Source organism: Oryx dammah, unplaced genomic scaffold, assembly GCF_014754425.2.
Source record: "Oryx dammah isolate SB20612 unplaced genomic scaffold, SCBI_Odam_1.1 HiC_scaffold_13, whole genome shotgun sequence".
NCBI classification, from domain to species: domain Eukaryota; kingdom Metazoa; phylum Chordata; class Mammalia; order Artiodactyla; family Bovidae; genus Oryx; species Oryx dammah.
Window position 1 is genome coordinate 49,825,917 of NW_024070197.1, and position 20,599 is coordinate 49,846,515.

The 20,599-nt window shown below is 56.5% G+C and overlaps 2 protein-coding genes across 4 annotated transcripts in view; one reads left to right on the forward strand and one right to left on the reverse strand.

The window, feature by feature from the left end:
* On the forward strand, positions 1–7,861 carry DBNDD1 (dysbindin domain containing 1). 2 transcript variants are annotated; one of them, XM_040253632.1, is made up of 5 exons: positions 1–159; positions 3,521–3,649; positions 5,550–5,699; positions 5,867–6,007; positions 6,666–7,861. In XM_040253632.1, the coding sequence occupies exons 1-5, from the start codon at positions 129–131 to the stop codon at positions 6,821–6,823; spliced, it is 609 nt and encodes a 202-aa protein (XP_040109566.1). In that variant the 5' UTR covers positions 1–128; the 3' UTR covers positions 6,824–7,861. The 2 variants fall into 2 exon arrangements, with proteins under 2 accessions (XP_040109566.1, XP_040109567.1); XM_040253633.1 differs by lacking the exon at positions 3,521–3,649 and having other exon boundaries at positions 25–159.
* Positions 6,259–20,599, reverse strand: part of LOC120872925 (AFG3-like protein 1) — a 23,409-nt gene continuing 9,068 nt past the window's right edge. For both annotated transcript variants that reach the window (XM_040253620.1, XM_040253622.1), the window contains exons 5-16: positions 20,120–20,188; positions 19,438–19,562; positions 18,733–19,003; positions 16,428–16,565; positions 16,065–16,218; positions 14,783–14,890; positions 14,116–14,241; positions 11,871–11,981; positions 10,805–10,920; positions 10,181–10,381; positions 9,911–10,105; positions 6,259–9,833 (exon numbers count right to left, since the gene is read on the reverse strand). In XM_040253620.1, coding sequence (XP_040109554.1) covers positions 9,579–9,833; positions 9,911–10,105; positions 10,181–10,381; positions 10,805–10,920; positions 11,871–11,981; positions 14,116–14,241; positions 14,783–14,890; positions 16,065–16,218; positions 16,428–16,565; positions 18,733–19,003; positions 19,438–19,562; positions 20,120–20,188 — 1,869 coding nt within the window. In that variant the 3' untranslated portion in view covers positions 6,259–9,578. The remainder of the gene's footprint in view (positions 9,834–9,910; positions 10,106–10,180; positions 10,382–10,804; positions 10,921–11,870; positions 11,982–14,115; positions 14,242–14,782; positions 14,891–16,064; positions 16,219–16,427; positions 16,566–18,732; positions 19,004–19,437; positions 19,563–20,119; positions 20,189–20,599) is intronic.

The window sequence follows — 20,599 nt, forward strand, 5'->3', positions numbered from 1 at the left end:
TCCCCCGGCTGCTGCCCCGATGCGCTGCGCAGAGAGCCGGGGCCGAGTCGCCGCCGCAGCTGCAGGGGCGCCGGGGCCGAGTGACGCCGCCGCCGCCGCGCGCTCGGCTCCCAGGCCCTACCGGCCGCATGGAGCCCCCAGAGGGCGCCAGCCCGGGAGGTGAGTGTGGCCCCCCCGAGCCCGAGATCTGCGCCTCCCCGCAGTCCTTTCCCCCGGCCCTCTCACCGACCACGCCCCAGGGCCGCCAAGACCCGTAGGCAGCTCCGAGTTCCCCTATGCCGGGCCGGAGCGTGGAAGCCTAAGCCCGCCGTGCTGGGGAAGCCAGGCCGGGGTACCTCCGGGAGCGGCCCCCGCGCTGGGCTAGAGGCGCACGGACCGCGTCCCCGCCCCCTCGTCCTCCGCGCTCCCGGCCGAGGCAGCGGTGCCTGGCGCGCTCCTGAGTGGGCGGCGCACAATTTGGTCCTGCGCCCCCTCCCAGCAGAGCCGGGGATCCGGGAGATGGGGGCGTGCCGGGACCAGAGTCGGGGTCCAAGTCAGCAAGGCGTAGGGGGAGGCTACGCTTTCAACCGCGCATCTGCTTTGTTCGGCCGTGCCGAACCTCTCTGGGGGTTGGGCGGGGAGGCAGCAGCCGGGATGCTGCGGGGCAGCAGGCTGAGATTCGGGCTCAGGCTCGGGCTCGGAGCGAGGGAGGCGGATGATGCCCTGGACGGCCTGCGGGGGCTCCCACGCCTGCAGGGGTTGCTTGCCCTGGCGCGGCCAGGAGCGCACACACCTGGGAGTCGAGGGGTGAACGGAGTGACCCCTCCTCAGGGCCTCTGTCAGCTGTCCAGACGGTGGAGATGTACTCGGGGGTCTCTCCCCTGGGAGTCTGGCCCTAGCCTGACCCTGGCCCGGTGGTGAGAGGAAAACTCTAGGAACGTCCCCTTTCAGGAAGGGTTTTCCTGTGCCGTTGGCCTAGGAAGTTGGATGCAAACTGCCGGGCTCCTCCACCCACCCGGCCAGACGCCAGGCACACCTAGGCTTTCTTGGAGGTCCCCTCCCCAGGAGCCACTCCCTGAGCACACAGGGATCCGCTGGGGGCCACGTAGCCCACGAGGGCCGCCTCTGGAGACCCAAATGCTAGCCGTGGAAGTGTCCTGAAGCAGTCACTCACTCACTGCTGTCTGAAGTCTGAGCTGGGCAGGTGCGTTCCAGACACCTTCTGGGGGCCCTTGTCACCCTCCTCCTGAGCACCAGGAGACACACTGGGGAGGGTGGGGGACAGTGGGTGTGGTTTTCTTTGTTTTGTATTCCTGTGGGCTGCACCAGGACCCCAGGGCTTCCGGTGAGGCCTTCTGATTGATGATTCGGTGGGGAAGGCTTGGTGAGCAAGGGCTTAGGGATGCCGGCAACCAGACCCCTCTGAGCCCCGTGACCACTCCTCTCAGTGGAGATAGACCCCCTTCCCTGCAGATCAAGAGAGCAGACAGCAGGCGTGAGGGAAGGGAGTGTTCTGGAGCCCCAGAGACCTGTGTTCACCAGGTGCCTACTCTGTGCAGGCACACAGTGGGTCTGGGGCCAAAGCCAGCAGACAGACTTCTTACCCTACAGCCACATCCTACCCCATAGGGTCACGTGTGGGTGGCTGTGACTGTCGTTCTCTAAGTTTGCCAACTTCTGGGAACTTATACTGGAGAGACGGGCACATACAGAACAGAAAGCTGAAGCTCTCCGCGTGCCCCCGGCCAGCTGCTCACCCACTTCCACCAGCCTTCCTTCAGTACTAATGGTGGCAAATCTAGACGTATTATTTCATCCTTAAGTACCTCTGAAATTACTTCTATAAGGTTTTATAATTAAAACCTAAATGAATCAATAATTTGATATCAAATGCACAGACAAGGAGGGGAGAGGCGGGGGTGCACTCTGCAAAGTGCTGTTGGGAGACCAAGCATCTAGCCCACCCACCTCCGAGTCTTGTCCATCTGAGAGAGGGGGTGGGGCCCAACCCTGGGGGCTGAGCCGAGCCAGCATCCACCAGGCATCCTTGACATAGAGGATGCTGCCCATGCCTCCTTTGCTGCACCCATGTTGGTTTTATGCTATTCATTCATTCGCTTCATTAATTCACTCATTTGTGGTGGGTGTGTGCAGAGCCCCTCCTCCAGGCTTGGGGCAAAGTCCTGGGCACACAGCAGGGAACTTGAGATCTGGGCCAAGTTCTTGGCACGAATGTGCTGGAAAATAGGTCAGCAGCGTAGCACAGGGTAACCCTACCATATCTGTTCACAGCAAACCCTGAGCAGGGCAGGACTGTGGCCCCCCAGCTCCAGTCTCCCCATGCAGGTACTGCCTCAGTGCTTCCACAGGTCAGGGCAGCAGGTCCCCCTGCAGGAGTCATAGGCTGCACTTCTTCAGTGGGGCATGCACTAGGCTGCTGGTCCATGCTGAGCTTCCTGGGGAACTAGAAACACCCCTCACCTTTGCCCTGGCCTGGGCAACCCTGGGGTTACTTCTGGGCCTCAGGCAAGCACCCTTGCCCCTGTGTCTACCTGTGTGATCAGTCACTGCTCTGCTTCACACCCCAGGAAGAGCAGGGGGTCTCACCCATGGAGAATCTGTCCCTTCTTCCTACAGAGGTCTATCAAGAGGATATCAGACAGACTCAGGTAGCACAGCTGCTTAGGAACTCTGGGTGGGGTCTTGGGCTCATTTGTTCAACCAGCATATACGGTGCACCTGCTGTGCACGAGGACCAAGCCAAGGGCCTGTTTCCTTCACTTCCGGATCAGCGTCCTTGATGCCAAAGTTGTGTCTTCCACTGCTCCCTCCCCCTTCCCAAAGCTCTGACACAGGCCAGGACACCAGGATTTACAAAGTAAAGAGCAGACCACTGCCAAAGGGAGAAGGAATAAAAAAGTCAATAGAAGGTGACTTTAAAATTCACGGTTAACATATTCCATTGGCTCTGCAACACCATCAGCTAAATGGTGCTGTTTCAGATACACTGAAATTTGTTAACATGTGCTTCTCACAATCAATACAACAGGCCACTGTGCCTGTGGGGGCTGGAGGGACCCCTGGATCCCAGGGTCTATAAGGAGGCGCGTCTGCTTGCCCTGCCCCCATCTCAGAAGCTGTAGATGTCCTCCTTTCCACCTGGACCGAGTCCCATTCCATAAACATGCAGGTAGGTGCTTTCCTACCCAGAGCAGCCAAGCTCCCTCAGGGCCTTCTCCTGCTCTCCGCTCCACCTTTGATCCTAAGTCCCCTTCTGCCTGGCCAGGGCCTAGCTTCCCTGTGGGTACAAGGTCAGGGTCTCCCCTCCCTCCATGGGCTGGCAGGTGGTGGCCAAGAGTTCCCGCTCCAGAGCCCCTGTGTTAACGTGCCTGTAACAAGCTGATCCCCTCCATGTTACAGGACAAAACTCACAGTCCTTCCCTCGTAGCTGGTTGTGACATTAGCTGAAAACCATGTTGCTGGGGTTGTGTCTAGCACAGAAAACCAGGAGCCACTGTCACTCTTCTTCTTCTTAACCCAGAGTCACCCGCCCCATGTGGAGGCTCCACAGAAATGGCAGCACCTGGCCGGAGCCCCCAGCCGGACAGAGGCCACCCTGCTCACCCACCAGGATGGGCCACGTGTGCAGAAGAGGATCAGGACACTCCAGGCACGCATGTGCCCTTGGGGAAGGGCGATCTGGCCACTGTGCCATCTCTTAAGAAACAGAACCGTGTCCTACAAAGGCCCCAAGGGCTTCTTGGGCCTCGAGCCGCAGCAGGAACTCTGAGGTTCAGGAAAGGTGCCCCTGTCAGGCTGGGCGGGCTGGGCCGCCAGTAGGTGTAACCCTGCCCTCCGAGGATGCTCAGATACCACGTGCCAGATGTGGCAGCGAAGTGGAAACCAGATCCTGAGCCCCATCCAGCAGGGCCGGCCCCGGGCCCGTGACACAGCACAGGGCAGAGCCGGGCAGGCGCTGCCAGTCAGCAGGCTCACCTGCCCTCAGTCACGCTTCCCAGGGAGGGGTGCCCTCTAAGGCTGGGGCAGCCCAGCCAGCTCTGCAGCCACAAATCCATGTCCCACTTCCCACTCAGCCAGGACCCTCAGGACCCTTGACGTGGCCTGCCAGGCACGTCAAGGCTGCTGGCTGCACAGGCCCACCCCTCAAAGGCAGCTGTTGGTGCTGGGCCCCCCGATCCTCTTTGGCAGCTGCTCCTGTGGCCTCATCCACACCCCACTCTCCACACTCGCTCGCCGGATAGGCAAGGCCCCACTGCTGATGGAGGAGGGACTCCGCACTCTGTACTGGGCACCTGTTCAGCTGGGGGGTCCCTCAGCTGAGGGCAGGTCACTGTGGAGAGGCGTCTCAGGGTAGCCGAGGGGTCCAGCTGCCTCAGGGCACATGCCTGACAGACGACTGGGACCCTGGCTGTTGCAGGAGGGACACTAGAACACTCTGAAAGGGAGGAATGGGTGAGCTGTAGATGGACATGGCCCTCCTTGGGGTGGAAGCCCCACCTCTGAGTGGTAGTGCCCACCAAGCAGATCCCCAAGGGGCCTCGGCTCTCACCTGACAGAGACAAGCTGTTACATGAAAACAAAATTTGAGCAGAAAAAATCCCTGGGGGAACATCCCCAGTTGTGAGGTTGGTGGGGAATGGGTCTGCCACGTGCCCCGTCTAGTAACTCTTTCACTATGAGAATGTGTTATTTTGAGTTCAAACACAACACAGGACAGACACATGAGCTAGGAACAGGCTGGATTAAAGCAAATGTATGACCGTCCACTAGACCCTCAGTTCAGTCAGTCAGTTGTGTCCAACTCTTTGCAACCCCATGGACTGCAGCAAGCCAGGCTTCCCTGTCCATCACCAACTCCCAGAGCTTGCTCAAACTCATGTTCATTGAGTCAGTGATGCCATCCAACCATCTCATCCTCTGTCATCCCCTTCTCTTCCCGCCTTCAATCTTTCCCAGCATCAGGGTCTTTTCAAATGAGTCAGTTCTTCCCATCAGGTGGCCAGAGTACTGGAGCTTCAGCATCAGTCCTTCCAATGAATATTCAGGACTGATTCCCTTAAGGATTAACTGGTTTGATCTCCTTGCTGTCCAAAAGACTCTCCAGACTCTTCTTGGAATAAAGAGTTCATGATCTGAGCCACAGTCAGATCCCGGTCTAATTTTTGCTGACCGTATAGAGCTTCTTTATTTTCAGCTGCAAGATAGTCTTCTTTAGTAAACTCTAGTGGGACCAAAAGTAGACAGGTGACAGTACTGGGGTCTTGGGGGCTCTGACAGAACCAGCAAGGGTCCCTGCAAGACCAGCGGTGATTCCTGTTCATGTAATGAGGGCAGAGGATCTGGAAACCAGAGAACGAGGAGCCGGGGAAAGTCAGCTTTCTCAGAGAAACCCCCAGTGCCCTGTCCTTCCTGGCCCAGGACCACGCCCGTCACTACCTGAACCTTGAGGGCTAGCCCCATAGGCCAGGTTCTCAGGTCCTCCCAGCCTGCGTCCTGGCAGTGGGGGTGAAGACCCTAGCCCCTCCCGGGTAACGCCCTCTCTGTTGCAGGCTTAGTTAAGGAGGTCGGCGTACCACAGGCTGCCCTCAGTGCCCCCGTCCCTGTCACAGGGACCAGTGGCCAGTCTCCCGTGGCTGAGGAGGAGTTGTTGGGCACCCCAATACCAGCACCAGGGCTGCTGCAGGTCACGGAAAGGCGGCGTAAGTACGGCCCACCCCCCATCATGCGCCATGAGTCCCCTGGGACCAGGGACGGGTCTCTGGGCCCCACTGGGCCCCAGGGAGCAGGCGCCAGGAATGGGTTGACCCCACCTTGCTCCCCTACACTGGCTGTCACCAGGCCCACTAACATACCCCTCTGCCCCCAGAGCCGCTGAGCAGTGTCTCCTCCCTGGAGGTGCACTTCGACCTCCTGGACCTCACCGAGCTGACCGACATGTCTGACCAGGAGCTGGCTGAGGTCTTTGCAGACTCGGATGACGAGAACATGGCCAGCGACTCGCATGCAGGTGGGACTGCCACTGGGCTCTGAGGGTGTTGTGGGGAGGCCCCGTGGCCTGAGACCACCCAGCACTGCCCCCTGAAGACCTGGTCTGGAAAATTATTTCCTTTCTAATGCACGTTTGTCAACATGGCACCATTCCACTCACTGCTTCTGCACTTTACATACCCTTCTGCTGACTTTAAGGAATTGTCTGCCCCTCCTCAATTTCGGCTTTCAAATAACAGCAAAAGACCACAGCCACAGGCCCCTCAGTAGGAGAATTCACTATACAGATTTAATTAAAAGGCAGAGCACAAAAGGGGTGGCATTCGCCAAACCTGGCTGCTCCTCTGCTCAGTTCCCCGGGAAGCACTGGACCCCATCGACCAAAGAAATGGCATGCAAGCCACTGGAGTGTGGGGGCCCAGAGACCTTCCTCCCTCCCTACTCCCCACCCACACCAGCTCCAGGCCAGGCTCACACCCAGGGTGGGACCTTGGCTGCATGGGGACCCTTCTGGGAGCATCAGGAAAGCCAGTGTCCAGGCTGCACCCAGACCCATATGCACACGCTGCAGGGGGCCCAAGGTGTGGCCGGACACCATGCTGGAGGCACGAACAGGCCAGGCAGTAGATGCAGGAGTGACTGGTCCACCACACTGATCCAGCCCATGTTCCCACCAGGACTACACCCACTGCCCCGAGCCAGCTGTCTGCGCTCACCCTCCTGGACGCGCACTAGGGCGGAGCAGAACCGTGAGAAGCAACCCTTTGGTGACCCTGAGCGACAGCCTGCCATTGTGGACACGATTCTTACTGTGGAGAGGCCCAAGGAGGACTAGGCCGGCTGGCCCGGGGCCAAGATGGGGCAGATCTGGACAGCTGTGGCCACGTGGACACTGCCCACCCTCCCCACTGCGGCTCTGGGCTGGGGTCTCAAGGCACTTCAGCATAAGCACAGCCCAGTGGCCTTATATCAGCTCCTTCCTGGTCCCTGGATCAGGGACAAGGCCCAGGGATCAGAGGACACTTGTCTGCAGGAACAGTGTTATCATCTGCCACCAGAATCCTGGGTGGGGCCAGGGTGAGTGGGGATCTGCCGGTGAAAGGGGATGAACCGCCATGCCGAACTCCAGCCCACAGGAGTCTGCTGTCCAGCCAGGGAGTGGATAGGGGAGTGAGTCCCCCAGATCACCTCTGATTCCCCGCTGCTCCCTGCTGCTGCCCAGGAACACTGTCAGCGCCAGACAACCCCAACTTGCTCATCCTCCTCCCTCCCCGTCAGCCAGACCCACCTTTCTAAGCGCGGAATGCCAAGTCCATCAAGATGGCCTCAGACAGCAGGGCAGGCAGGGCTTACCCAGTCCCCACAGCCCACCAGGCACACACGCGCACACACGTGTAGGTCTGTGTCCCTGGCTAGCGTCCCAGTCTGGGGTGCAGCAGTCTGAGGGGGTGGGGACATGAGGGCACCTGGGCACACCCCCTGAACCTCAATTCAGAGATGCCAGGCTTGACTGCTCCCAATGCTGCTTATGTGCTGAGGACAGGACCAGCTTCCAGTCTAACAGCAAGTCCAGTCTGCTTTCTGTCCCCAAGGCCATCTGTCCTGACTCCTTCTTCACTGAGACATTTCTGAGGAAGGAAAAAAGGCTCCTCTGTGGAAGCCCTGGGCACACCCTGCCGGGAAACGGTCGCCTCTGCACCAGCACTGGGGCGATACTGCTGCAGGGGGGTGATTTCCAGACAACCAAGAGTCGTAACAGAAAGCAGCCATACGCCGCCCACCCTAGGGTCTTCCCTCCAGCTCTCGTCCTTCCTGCTGCAGCTTCCGTGACCTCGTTTTGAAAAAGCGCAATTAAAACATCACTCTGTCCTCAGTCTCACGGATCAGTGTCTTCCTTTCCAGCTGACACCAGAGTTAAGGGGTGAGGGCTGGGCAGGGGCAGGGGGCTGGCTGCTCTAGGAACCTCCAGGAGCTCTGTGCTCTGGTCCTCCCCCAGCTGAAGCATCTGGGGGCTCCACTGTGACACACTGGGGGCTAGCATTTGGCTCTGTCCCCCAAGCCCAAGCTGGAAGAGGCAGCCCCAAAAGGCTCCTCCCAGCCCAGGGCAGGATCTGGGGAGGCAGCCAGCAGGGAGGGCCAGTCTGTGAGCAGAAGAGTAAGAAGAGAGCAGGCAATTCCTCCCACAGGGTGGAGCCTCCCTGAGCAGACACTCTCAGCCAGGCCTCAGCCCAGGTGCTCAGCCAGATGAAGGGAGCTGAGGAGACAGGAGAGGGTGAGCGGACAGGGCACACAGGCAGGGGCGCTATCACCAGGAGTGTGCCCTGGACCTGGGGAGGGGCAGCACCCCAGGCTTGGGACAACATGGGGCTTTCCTGCGATGAGGGAGCATCCTACCTCCATCAGAAGGTCCCAGAACAGGCCCCTGCAAGGGTCCCCAGCAGTTCAGCACAGAGGCTAAATGGTGGAGGCTGCAATACAGGGCAAAGCCCCAGAGACAAGAAAATCAACAATACATGTTCTACAACGAGCAAAGTTGAAAGTATTTGTCCCAAGTTGGAAATTCTATTTTTGAGGCAAACATACCAACCGATGTGGAAAATTTCATCCCCAAGGCCCTGTGTGTGGGCTGGGCTGGCAACAGGGGGGTACATGGGGTGGCACCCCTTCACCCACTGTCAGCCCAGAATGCCTGTCCCCCCATCCCCTCAAGGCAGGAACTGCTGCTACCATCACGACTCTGATGACTCCGGCCCCCTGGCTGTGTGCTGGGGACCTGTGGGGCCATTTCCACTAACCCCAGCTCCCTGGGACCGGGCCCTAGTCTCGCTCCAGGTCCAACCAGACAACTGCTGGCCTCAGCGCAAGAGCTTAGCTGCACCCCTAGGGGCTGTCCTGTCCCATGGAGTAACCCAGAGTCACCTTCTGGATTCTAACAGAACCAGGCCACCAGGAACAGCTTCCCAGAGACATGCCAGCAACAAGGCCCCACCCTGAGAAAATGGCAACCCCTCCCTCTCAGGTTCAGACCCCTAAGAAGCCCTCCAACCCCGGCCACAAGCCTGTGGGAGTGCTGAGCTCCATCCGTGAGGACCAGCTAGCTTTCCACTACCCAAACTGCCATTCCCTAGATTCTGGGCTTACACACTTCTGCTGAACCTCACCACCTATGAGGGCTTCTGAACTGGGCCTTCTCTCCCTGGGGCAGGTGAGGGCACTTGCACTGACCAGGTCCCAGCCCCCCTCGGTGGGAGGGTGCCTGCAAGGAGCAGGAAGCCCATGGTCTTCAAAGACCCTGATTGGAAGACCGCTGTTTGCAGGTTGCTGCTGCTGCTGCTAAGTCGCTTCAGTCGTGTCCGACCCTATGGGACCCCACAGACGGCAGCCCACCAGGTTCCCCCGTCCCTGGGATTCTCCAGGCAAGAACACTGGAGTGGGTTGCCATTTCCTTCTCCAATGCATGAAAGTGAAAAGTGAAAGTGAAGTCACTCAGTCATCCGACTTAGCAACCCCATGGACTGCAGCCCACCAGGCTCCTCCGTCCGTGGGATTTTCCAGGCAAGAGTACTGGAGTGGGATGCCATTGCTTCCAGTTACATGTGCTTTAATTTGCTTCCTGGGGCTTCTGGAGGCTGCTCTCCAGGCGGAGGCGCTAGGCTGGGCTCTCCTGCAGTGGGCTCCCCAAGCCAGCCCTGCAGACCCTCGGGAAGGGCCGTGTCCTCCTCCAGGCCGCCCGTGCCTTCCACAAGCTCCTCATAAGTGATCTTCTCCGCAAACGGCCGTGGCCCAAGCAGCTCCACCATGTCGGCCCGCTCCAGCACCTCCTTCTCCAGCAGCCGCCTGCCCACCTGCATACCCAGCAGCTGTCAGCCAGCCGCCTGGCCCACAGAGTCCCGCCCACGCCCAGGGTCTGGCCGCCACTTGCCTTGTCCACCTGCTCGCGGCAGCGTGTGAGCAGGTCCAGGGTGCGCGCATGCGCGGAGCCAATGAGCCGCCGCACCTCCTCATCTATGAGCTGGGCCGTGGCCTCGCTGAATGGCTTCTCCACCAGTGCCTCGCCTGGCCGTGGGAGATCGAAGGACACCTGGCCCAGCTTCTCGCTCATCCCGAACTGCACGATCTGCAGGAGGCGAGTGCTGGGGTCAGCCCGGTGCTAAGACCCCGACCCCCCCACCCCCCAAGGCTGCTGGTCTACCTGGGCATAGGCGCTCTGGGTGACCTTCCTCAGGTCGTCCTGGGCCCCCGTGGTGACCCGCCCAAAGAACAGCTGCTCAGCCACGCGGCCGCCCAGCATGGCGCACATGCGGTCAAAGAGCTGCTCCCGTGTGTACAGGTACTGCTCCCTGGGCAGGCACTGGGCATAGCCGAGCCCCTTGCCCCGAGGGACGATGGACACCTGCCAGACACAGCAGGATGCCCTGTCATCCCCAGGGCCCCCAACCACCACCCATCTCCACAAGAGTGTGGGAGGAGAGGAGACCCTGGGCCCCAGCACTCACAGGGGGTCACCCTGAGGGTGAACTTAGAAACCCCTCTGTCCCGCAGTCCCCAGGAAGCTGTGGAGAGGCCTGCCTTTGGGGAGAAGTTTACAGTGAGGTGAGTTCAACCAGGAACCTCCAGGTACCAGTTGGCCAGATCTAGACCCCTCCTGGAACCAGCACCCCACTCCTACCCTCCCACCCACCCTTCAAGGACACATTCTAGATGGTTCCATCTCTTCAAAAGCGAAAGGGCTGACACCCGCAACACACTGTGCACACACGGCCCCCGGGGTGGGAGCGGGCCCTGAACCCACAGATGTGTAAGGGGCTGGACTGACCTTCAGCAGGGGGTCTGCGTGTTCCAGGAACCAGCCCACCACCGCATGGCCAGCCTCGTGGTAGGCCACCGTCATCTTCTCGCCGGGCTGCAGGACCTGTGTCTTCTTCTCAAGGCCTGCAAGTCACACTCCTGGTGAGAGGCACAGGAGGAACGCCAGCAAAGAGGTGGGAACCAAGCCCCACTCCAGCATTCGGGAGGCTGATCAGAGCAGACCTGCAGCCTGTCGGCTCCACACATACTGCTCAGGCCCACAGGGGTCTGTCCCTGCAAACCAGACGCTAAGCTGCCTTCTGCTCTGCAGACATCCCACACCCCGCTCCACTTCCCATGCAAGCAACATATGTTCAGGGAAACCTGTTCTTAGGCAGCAGTGTTAGCTACTCTGTGGCTCAACTGGTAGTGAAACCGAAGCAGAGAGACAGGAGTGTTCTCTACACCCTGTACACCCAGTCACAGGCAGAGAACGGGGCATGGAGAGGCACAGACAACTAGTGTGAGTCAGTTTCACGGCAGCTCAGCTCAGCATGGCCCATGACAGCCCCAAACAGCTGTGGCAACTGCCTTGGGCTCCTGATACTACATGCCTGCATACGTGTCACACCTCAATACAAAGTGAAGCAGACGAAGCAACTCTGGCTACCTGCCATCTAGATGGGCTGGTGCTCACAGCTATGAGATGGGGTCGTGGATGGCTGCTGGCCACACGGACGCCTCCCTGACCTCTGTCCCCAGGATGGCACTCCGAGACCTTGACTCCTCAGGCTGAAGCCTGGACCTCCTCTGGATACGCTGGCCACTGGGGGCACTGGGAACCCTGGCAAACTTCCCAGGAAGCACCCAGCAGGCTGTCCTCTAGGGCACAGTGGGCACCTGGACCTACAAGCTCCATATGGACCCTGGAGGTTACAATTCTCTGAGATTCTGAACGTTGCTCCAGGAAGAGCAGGAGAGCTGCTGGCAGGTCCCATGTCCCAGATCTGGGTCTGGAAAGCTGCTCAGGCGGAGTACCCTGAAGTGAGCCTGGGGCCCCAGGATGGAAACTCACGCACAGTGGCCCAGCTTACCTCCAATGACCCTCTCGATGGCCTGCTTGAAGTGCTTCTCCCCGACAGAAAGGTTTAGGTGGCGGGCGGCGATCAGGGCGGCTTCGTTGCAAACATTAGAAATATCAGCACCTGACCCGGAGAAGAAGAAACTGTCCGTCAGGGGCCCGGGGCAGGCTGTCACAGGGACTCCACAGTACTGGAGCCAGAGCTAAAACAGGTCAAGGGCGTGAAAGAAACAGAACCTGCTCTGTCAGTCACTGATGCTTTCAGCCAGTTTTTTGGCTCAGTGATTTCCTGAGGTGTGATTCATTTAACATAAAATCTATCCATTTAAAAATGTGTACATTTCAAAGACTTTCAGTAATTTCATCAAGATGTGTGACTACTGCTGTCATCTCATCTCAGACATCCCCATCACGAAGGTGTTGTCTGGGGCTAGATCTTGTACCCAGGCTTAGCCAAACATGACTCTATCTTCTACGTCTTTAGACACGCCCATTCCGGAAGTCTCACGTAAGTGCAATTACACAGTATATGGTCTTTTGTGTGTGCTCCTTTCACACGGCACAGTGTTTTTCTGTTCATCCACTGTCAGGAGTGTGTCCTGGTATGTCATTCCTTTTCATGGCTGAGTAAGGTTCCATCTGGCCTGAGGCAGCCACAGGAGACACCAGATTCCACAGACGCTCGAGTCACTCATGTAACACGGCCAGCTCTATCTACAGGTTTCGCCCACCGTACACACATCTACTGGTGACGGCCTGCTGGACACTGGGGTGGTCTCCACTGTTTAGCTATTATGAGTAATGCCGCTGTGAACATCCATGTGCAAGCCTTTATGCAGACAAATGTTTTCAATTCTCTTATGTAGGAGTGGAACTGGGGGTCATATGCTAACTGTGTTTACTTCTAGAAGCGCCAGGCCAACTTACCACAGCCACACTTCACATCCCCACCAGCAACATGTGAGCGCGCTCATCTCCCTACATCCCTGCCAACCCTCCATCTTTTACGGCCATCCTGGTGGGCGTGAGGTGGTGTCAAACTGTGGTTTTGATATGCATTTTCCTAATAACTAATACCATGACTACCTTCTCATATGGTTTCTGGCCATCTATATACTTTGGAGAAATGTCTATTCAAACCCTTTTCCCATTTTTAAATTGGGTTCTTTATATATTGTAGATTCTAGACCCTATCAGGTGCATAATTTCCAAACATTCTCTTCCTTTCTGTGGGCTCTTTTCATCACATCGATAATGTCTCTCGATGCACAAAATATTTCAGTTTTGAGGAATTCTATTCTGTTTTCTCACTTGCAGTCTGTGCTTTAAGAAACCATTGCCAAATCCAAGGTCCTAAAGATTTTAAGACCTTTTACAGTTCTTGCTCCACTGCTCAGGTCTCTTATCCACTCTGAGTTGACTGCTATATGTGGTCTAACGTCCAGTTACATCCTTTCACTTGTGAATACTTGGTCAAACAGACTATTCTTTCTCCACTGGATGGTCTTCACACCCTTGACAAAACAACTGACCGAGATGCATAGGCCCACACCTGGCCTCTCACTTTTATCCTGATGGTTCGCGTCCGTCCTCAGAACTCCACATTGGGGAAGTGTCCGCCACTTTGTTCTTATAGGCTGTGTGGCTCTTCTATCCCCTGGCAGCTCCACGTGAAGCTGAGGATCCAGCTTCACAATGTTCACAGGTTCTGCTCCTACGCAGGCCCTCTCACCTTCACAGGTTACATCTTTCTACACTGTGTGCCCATTAACACAGATATGTGATTATGGTTTTACACACCTGTCCTTTATACGGGATGCCTTAATTTCTACTTTACTATAGAAGAATAGTTCTGCCTGACCTCCTGGCCTCCATTTCCAAAAGAAGTCAGCTACTACCCTTTGGTCTATGATACTGTCTCAGTGTGGGCATCTCGTGCTTTATCCCACTTCCTGGATGTGCAGACTCAGATCTCTTATGCAATGTGGGAAGGGTGGACCAGGACTTCTTCCCTGAGCAGCATACCAAGAGGATGGGGCCTTATCCCCATCATCACCACATTACGTTTCCGGGGTGGTGGGCGGGGGCGGGGGGGCACAGCAAAAGCCGACAAAAGCCAGCTTTGGGGCCTCGGGTGCGCCCACCAGATTCACAGTCCTGAAGACAAGGGCGCACTTTCAGGACCAAATAGCACAACCAGACACCACCTGCTGATGACACAGCCAGCCCCAGGGAAGCCGCCCACCTCCATCACTCACCTGTGAAGCCTGGAGTGAGGGCCGCAAGCTTCTTCGCCAGGGCATCCTTGCTGAGGCTCTCGTCCAACTTGAGTGGACGCAGGTGGACCCTGAAGATAGACGACCTGCCTTTGATGTCCGGGGGGCCTGAGAGAGGCACAGATGGCCAGGGCGGGGTCACCCACAGCCGCTTCACCAGGGCCAGGAGGACCCTCCCCTGCATGTCTGCACTGCACACTCAACTACCCGACCAGGGCCAGGGCTCCCTGTGGCAGAAATGACCCACAGATCACATCCATTCAGCTCTCCCTTCCTCACCATGGGGCCTCTAGTCCGCACAACTCAATCCCCAAGATGGCTGCTCTGGCAGCTGGGGACCTGGGCAGGAATGAGTTAGGTCCTAAATTTCTAGGACCTGCTCACAAGCGGGAAAGGCCAGGGTGAATGCTTCTCTCGTAAATAGTGCACGAAAAAGAAAAGCTGAAGGACCCAACACTGTCACCTCACTCTCAGCTGCATGGACTGCTATGACCTTTTCCGCACCCCAGCTACACCTGTTCATCCCGAAGTAGGGCCCAGTCCTGCACCTCCACTGTTTCACAAGTGGGGTTAGCTGCTTTAGGGCACCTCAAAACCTCCTCCAAATACATAGCTAATGATCAAACCAAACTTTCAACCCTCAGCTCACCAATGTAAATCTGACGGTCGAAGCGGCCCGGCCTCATCAGGGCTGGGTCAAGGACATCAGGGCGGTTGGTGCCGGCCAGCACGACAACATTCGTGGTAGAGTTAAATCCTGGACATGAGAGAAGCAGGTGAGCCCAAGCAGGGCCCGGCTAGCAGCTGTCTCCTCTCCCCTGCACACCTGGCCCCCACTTTCCAGGACCACTGCCCACCCAGGGAGCTGTCACAGGCAGGAAACGGTGGCTCTGGCTATAACCCAACCTTCCTCAGCCAACTGGGAGCCCCATGGCCCAGTCTCAGGGTGTACACTCCTATCTTAATTTGGTACGGATCCCTGCCAACCTCTCACACCACACAGTGAGCTGCTGGAGCCACGCGGACCCCTCCACCCAGGTCCTGGACAGCTTGCTGGGCCCAGGGAGCCAGGCTGGGTGAGAGCAGGGGAGACGCAGTGGGGAGAGGATGGTGGTACCCAGCAGGGTGAGGGCCTGACTCACCAGCACTCGTCCTCAGAAAGGTCTGCTGGGGCCCTCGGCCACCCCAGGACCTGGGATTCAGGGAGGGGCCCCACGTGCCTCAGTCATCCGAGTAGATGCTGGGGTTGTGACCCATGCTGGTTAAAGACTGACATGTGACCAGCCCCAGGGGAAACCTTGTCCTGGTCGACGACACTCCTGAATGTCACCCAACTGGCTGCCAGGAAGAAGCTGCGACCCAGACTCAGTGGGCAGAGAGCTCTGGAGGCTGTGGCTGCCTTCCCGGCCCAGGCACCTGCTCCCCATTATTCTCCCATGTCCTGGCCCAGCAGGCAACTATGATTTTGAACCCAAGGACCCATGGATTCCTCCCAGCAAGTGATCAACCCGGGGTCACGCTGGGTACCCTGACTCAGCTACAAAGCTAAGGGAGCACAGGACCTGCCAAAGGTTCAGTCAAAGCTTCTCCAAATTCGAACCTGGCACAAACACCCAGACCCTCTCCGAGAGGCTACAGCAGGCCCATGGCTATCACCCCAGACCGGACCTTCCCCAAGAGGCAGTAGCAGGGCCATGGCTGTCACCCAGACCAGACCCTGCCTGAACAGGAGTCCCGAGGTGGAGAGAGGGTTCTGGAGTAGGAGGCAGCAGGACAGAGATGGCAAGGATGCAGCCTGGACATCAGCCCTCATCCAGCCGCTGAGCTCAGAGGGAGCTCCCTGCACCGTGGGGCCTGAGGACACCCTTCCTCAGACTGAGTGAGCGGGGGTCTCACCCGGAGAGCTCTGCCCAGAGAGCAAGCCTGCTCACCGTCCATCTCCACGAGCAGCTGGTTCAGGGTGTTCTCCTGCTCACTCTGGCCTCCGAAGTGCCCGCGGCCACGCTTCCGGCCAATTGCATCAATCTCGTCCACAAACAAGATACAGGGAGCATTTTTCCGGGCTATTGCAAACATGTCACGAACCTGAAACAGGGGTCCACACACAGTTGTGCTCCGTCACTGGAGCCAGGACAGGACTAAGTTCCCTGGGCTGAGGCCCCACCTCTGGGGCTTGACTCCCATCTCGGCTGCTGTCTGCCTGCCAGGTCGTTTTTACATCTATGCTGTGCCCTGCGCCCGTCCCCAGGGTCCCACCCGAAGGCCAGGGCAAGGACAAGGGTGCCTCTACCTACCCGAGCTGGGCCAACACCAACAAACATCTCCAGGAACTCAGATCCATTCACGGTGATGAAGGGCACACCAGCCTCCCCTGCAGTTGCCTTGGCAAGAAGCGTCTTGCCGGTACCGGGAGGACCTGTGAGCAGGGCTCCCTGAAACAGAAAGGCGACACCTGGTTCTGAAAGGGGAGAGATGGGCCGAGGAGATCTCGTTCCACTGACTCCTCGGCCTAAACCACGCTTTCGGCCGAGGTGTGCCTTCCGTTTGAAACTCCCTGCTTGTAAAACAAACGCACATTCACCATGAAAAGTTCAAATGCTGCAGGTAGAGGGAACCCCCCAAAGCCCCAGCCCAACCAAGCAGGTTATTTCTTCAAGTGACGCTCCCAGGGCAGGACTCAATGGATCTCGCGATCCAATGTTTACCTTAACAGTTACTGTCAAATTGCTCTATGAAACACGCCAACTCGCACCAGGATGAGCAAGAGGCCCTCCCCATACTCGCTCCTATGATTCTGTCCAGCAGGTCTGACAGTGGCACCTGGGTGCGGTACTGTCCACAACCTGCCTTGCTCTAGGCTGACTCAAGGCTGAAATTCACACCCAGTAACACACCTAGGTATTCCTTTCTTGAGGAGGGACTTAAACGGGGGGCTCACACTACTTCATTTCTAGTTGACAGTATGGGTTAACATCTACTTATTTCAAAAGAAACAAAGTTTTTTTTTCTAAGTCTGTAAAAAAAAAACCAAAACATATAAAGGTATGGAGGATGAAGGAGCCTCAAAACTCACAAGGCGCCAGGGCCCCAGGGCCCCATAACCATGGACTCACAAAGGGTCTCCACAAGGCAGTGGGCCATGGGACCAGGGGACCCCTGGGCCCACCATACCCCAGTTTTCCAGCCAACCTTACCAGGTGGTCAGAGAGAAGCACAGGCCTCCTGCTCCCTAATCTCCAGAGGTCAGTCACGTTCTCTGCTATTCAGAACAGTCTCATGGAAGCACACAGGGTTATCAGGAAAGTCAGTGCACTGAGTCTCCACCCTAGAGACCTTTCGGCCTGATCTAGAGCCCAGAGACACCTTGGGTGGGGGTGGGCGGGGGAGGGTGTGGTCTGCGAGCCTCTTCCACGAGAGATGCAGACCTTTCTGGGAAGGAGGTTTACCTACTGCTGGGGCCCCTGAACATCCATGACACCCAGAGGCACCTGCAGGGAAAGCCAGTGGCCACAATCTCCACAGTGTCACTTCCTGTGTGCAGAACCTCGACCCACGTCCACACTGCACCCCTGTCCCACTGCTGGGTCATGGGTTATCTGACAGGCAGCTGACCCCAGACCCGTTCACAGCAGTTTGTACTTGGTTGTTTTCTTGGGTTTTCTGGCTATACCACACAGCTTGTAGGATCTCAGTTCCCCAACCAGGAACTTAATCTGGGCCCCGGCCGTGAAAGTGTGGTATCCTAACCTCTGGATCAGGGAATTCCCTGCACTTGCTTTAATTATATACTTTAACAATAAATAATAGAATAGAAAGTCGTTTCATCAAAAACGAAGCTGAAACTGTTATATAATAAAGCAATCAAGGCAAATTATTAAAGAAAAAGATGCTGTCAAACTGAATGGACAATAAACTGAAATAGTAAGAAAATGTGATAAAAATACATGATTCTGTGCTTAGAACTGCTTTGAAGTTCTCAGTTCAATTTAGAGAAACAAAACTACAGACAAAGGCTTTCCTGGTGGCGCGGTGGTAAAGCATCTGCCTGCCAAAGCAGGCAACAAAGGTTCGATCCCTGGTCAGGGAAGATCCCACAGCCAAGGAGCAAGTAAGCCTGTGTGTTCCAACTACTGAAGCTCTTGCACCCTAGAGCACAAAAGAAGCCACCTCAGTGAGAAGCCCTTGCACCAGAACTAGAGAGTGGCCCCCACTCTCTGCAACTAGAGAAAGCCTGCACACAGCAATGAAGACCCAGTAAACCCTAAAATAAATTTAAACCAAAAAATGCAAACTTTCCACTAAAGAAAAAAAAACAAAACTATAGTGCTTTGTGCAGGATACTGAACAGAGAATCTAATTGCTGGTGTCACACTCAAAGGAAGCCCTGTTTTCTAAACAAAGCACGGGCATTTGTGCTTGCAGGTGAAATAAACACAGGTGGGTGTGCACTGTTTACAGTTGTTATCGGATAAGAGGATTCTTTTTTTGACTCTGCAGATGCTATTTCCACTTTCCGATGTGATTAATAAAACACAGAATCATTACCAGAAGCTGCTTGGTTCTGGCTCAGGCACCACCGTGTGATCTCTGAGTCAGTACCTTTGGAATTTTGGCCCCAAGGTCCTGGTACTGTTTGGGGTTCTTCAGGAAATTCACAAACTCCATGATCTCCAGCTTGGCTTCTTCACAACCAGCCACGTCTGCAAACCGCACACCGATGTCATCCTTGATGATCTTGGCTATTGTCTCACCAATGCCGAAGAGGCCCCCTCCTCGCCCACCACGCCCAGCCCCCATCGGACCCCTCCTCATGGCATAGAGGAAGATGCCAATCAGGAGAAGGGTGGGCACCAGGCTTCGCAAGAAAGTCCTAGAAAGGCCAAGAAAACCCTCCGTCACATTCCCTTGAGAGACAGGCCGTGAACAGCAAACCTGGCTCTGCTAGAGAAAAGCGAGCACTGTCCGTCTGGACACACGGCCTCACCCACTGTAAAGGGTCCTGTCCACGAGCATCTGTCTGCCTGATTTCCCCTGTGGGCAGGGCAGGGTAGCTGTGGCCTGTCTTCAGAAACCTCCTGACCCAGCATGGCCTCCTCCCAGCTAGTTCTGCCCTGCTGCCGCACCACAGCCCTCAGGCTACCAAGCTAAACATTTCCCCACCAATTCTTTCCCCAGTAAAAACACAGCTAACAAACTTGTCTTTACCACAGACACTGACTACCAGAAGACACCTACAACATGCCTGAACAAGTTCAGCAGGAAGCGCTGCGTGTCCAGCACCAGGGCCCGACCACACTCGCTCACCCATCGCTCTCGGTGGTGTAGACCACGGCTGTCTGGTTGGGGGGCTCGATGCCTAGCTCCCATTGGGCAGTCTCCAGGTTGCGCTCAAAGGTGTCCACACTGCCAATGCTGAACCACGCATACTTCTGCAGAAACCAAGGTGCCAAGCGATGTAGGGGTCTGCCCCCCATGGCCACCACCCACTCCCCAGCTTCTCTCACAGCAAAGTCCTGAGCGGCTCTGATGGGCCTCCTGTCCTGGCCCCAAACCACAGGCTTAGGTTTGAGGTCAAAGTATAAGTGTCTATCAATGGCTGATTCTGCCTCTGTCCCCTATCTGTCATTTTAGTCTCTCCTCTCAGATCTCAGCTGGTGACTGTCCATGGTACTGGGCAAAACTGAAGTGTGGTTACAGCTTCATGAGAGTCCTATGCTACGTGGAATACTATTCTCTACAGGTACATGGGCACAGGTGGGTGCTGGAAAAGGAAGCCAGGAGAGGCACTTCTCCAATAAAACAGAAAACTATCGCGTATTCTTTTTCAGGTCACACAGCTTGTGGGATCTTAGTTCCTGGACCAGAGGCTTGGCTGTGAGGGCACCTGGTACTAACCACTTGACCACCAGGGAAATCCCAGAAAACTACACCTTACACTGACACCGAAACCTACACGTGGAACACTAGCCTTGACCCCAGCCCTCACCTCAAGTGATGTCCCAGGGGCAGGAATAACACGCACAAACTGCTTATTCACCACTTCCAGCCGATCCACCTAGAAGACAGACAGCCAGTCAGGACCAGCACAGTACCCTGGGCCTCGGTCTCAGTCAAGCTCCACACGCACGGGTGGCACCTGTCCCAGCGCAGCTCACACTCTGCAGGACAGTTTCGGCTCTGTCTTTCTACCAACATGGACAATTCTAGCCTGAGATTATGGCAATAAACAGGAACTGATTCAAGAAGAGGAATTAAAATGTGGCACATCTGAGCACTAAGCCTTCAAACTGGCTTAAAACTCCAAAAGGAGGGGAGTTCCCTGCTGGTTAGGATCCTAAAATAAGTTTTAGGCTCCAGTTCAATCCCTGGTTGGGTTGGGAAGCTGAGACCCCGCAAAATGTGCAGCATGGCCAAAAAAAAAAAAACAAAACAAAAAACTCCAAAAACAAAAAAAGTCCAAAAGGAA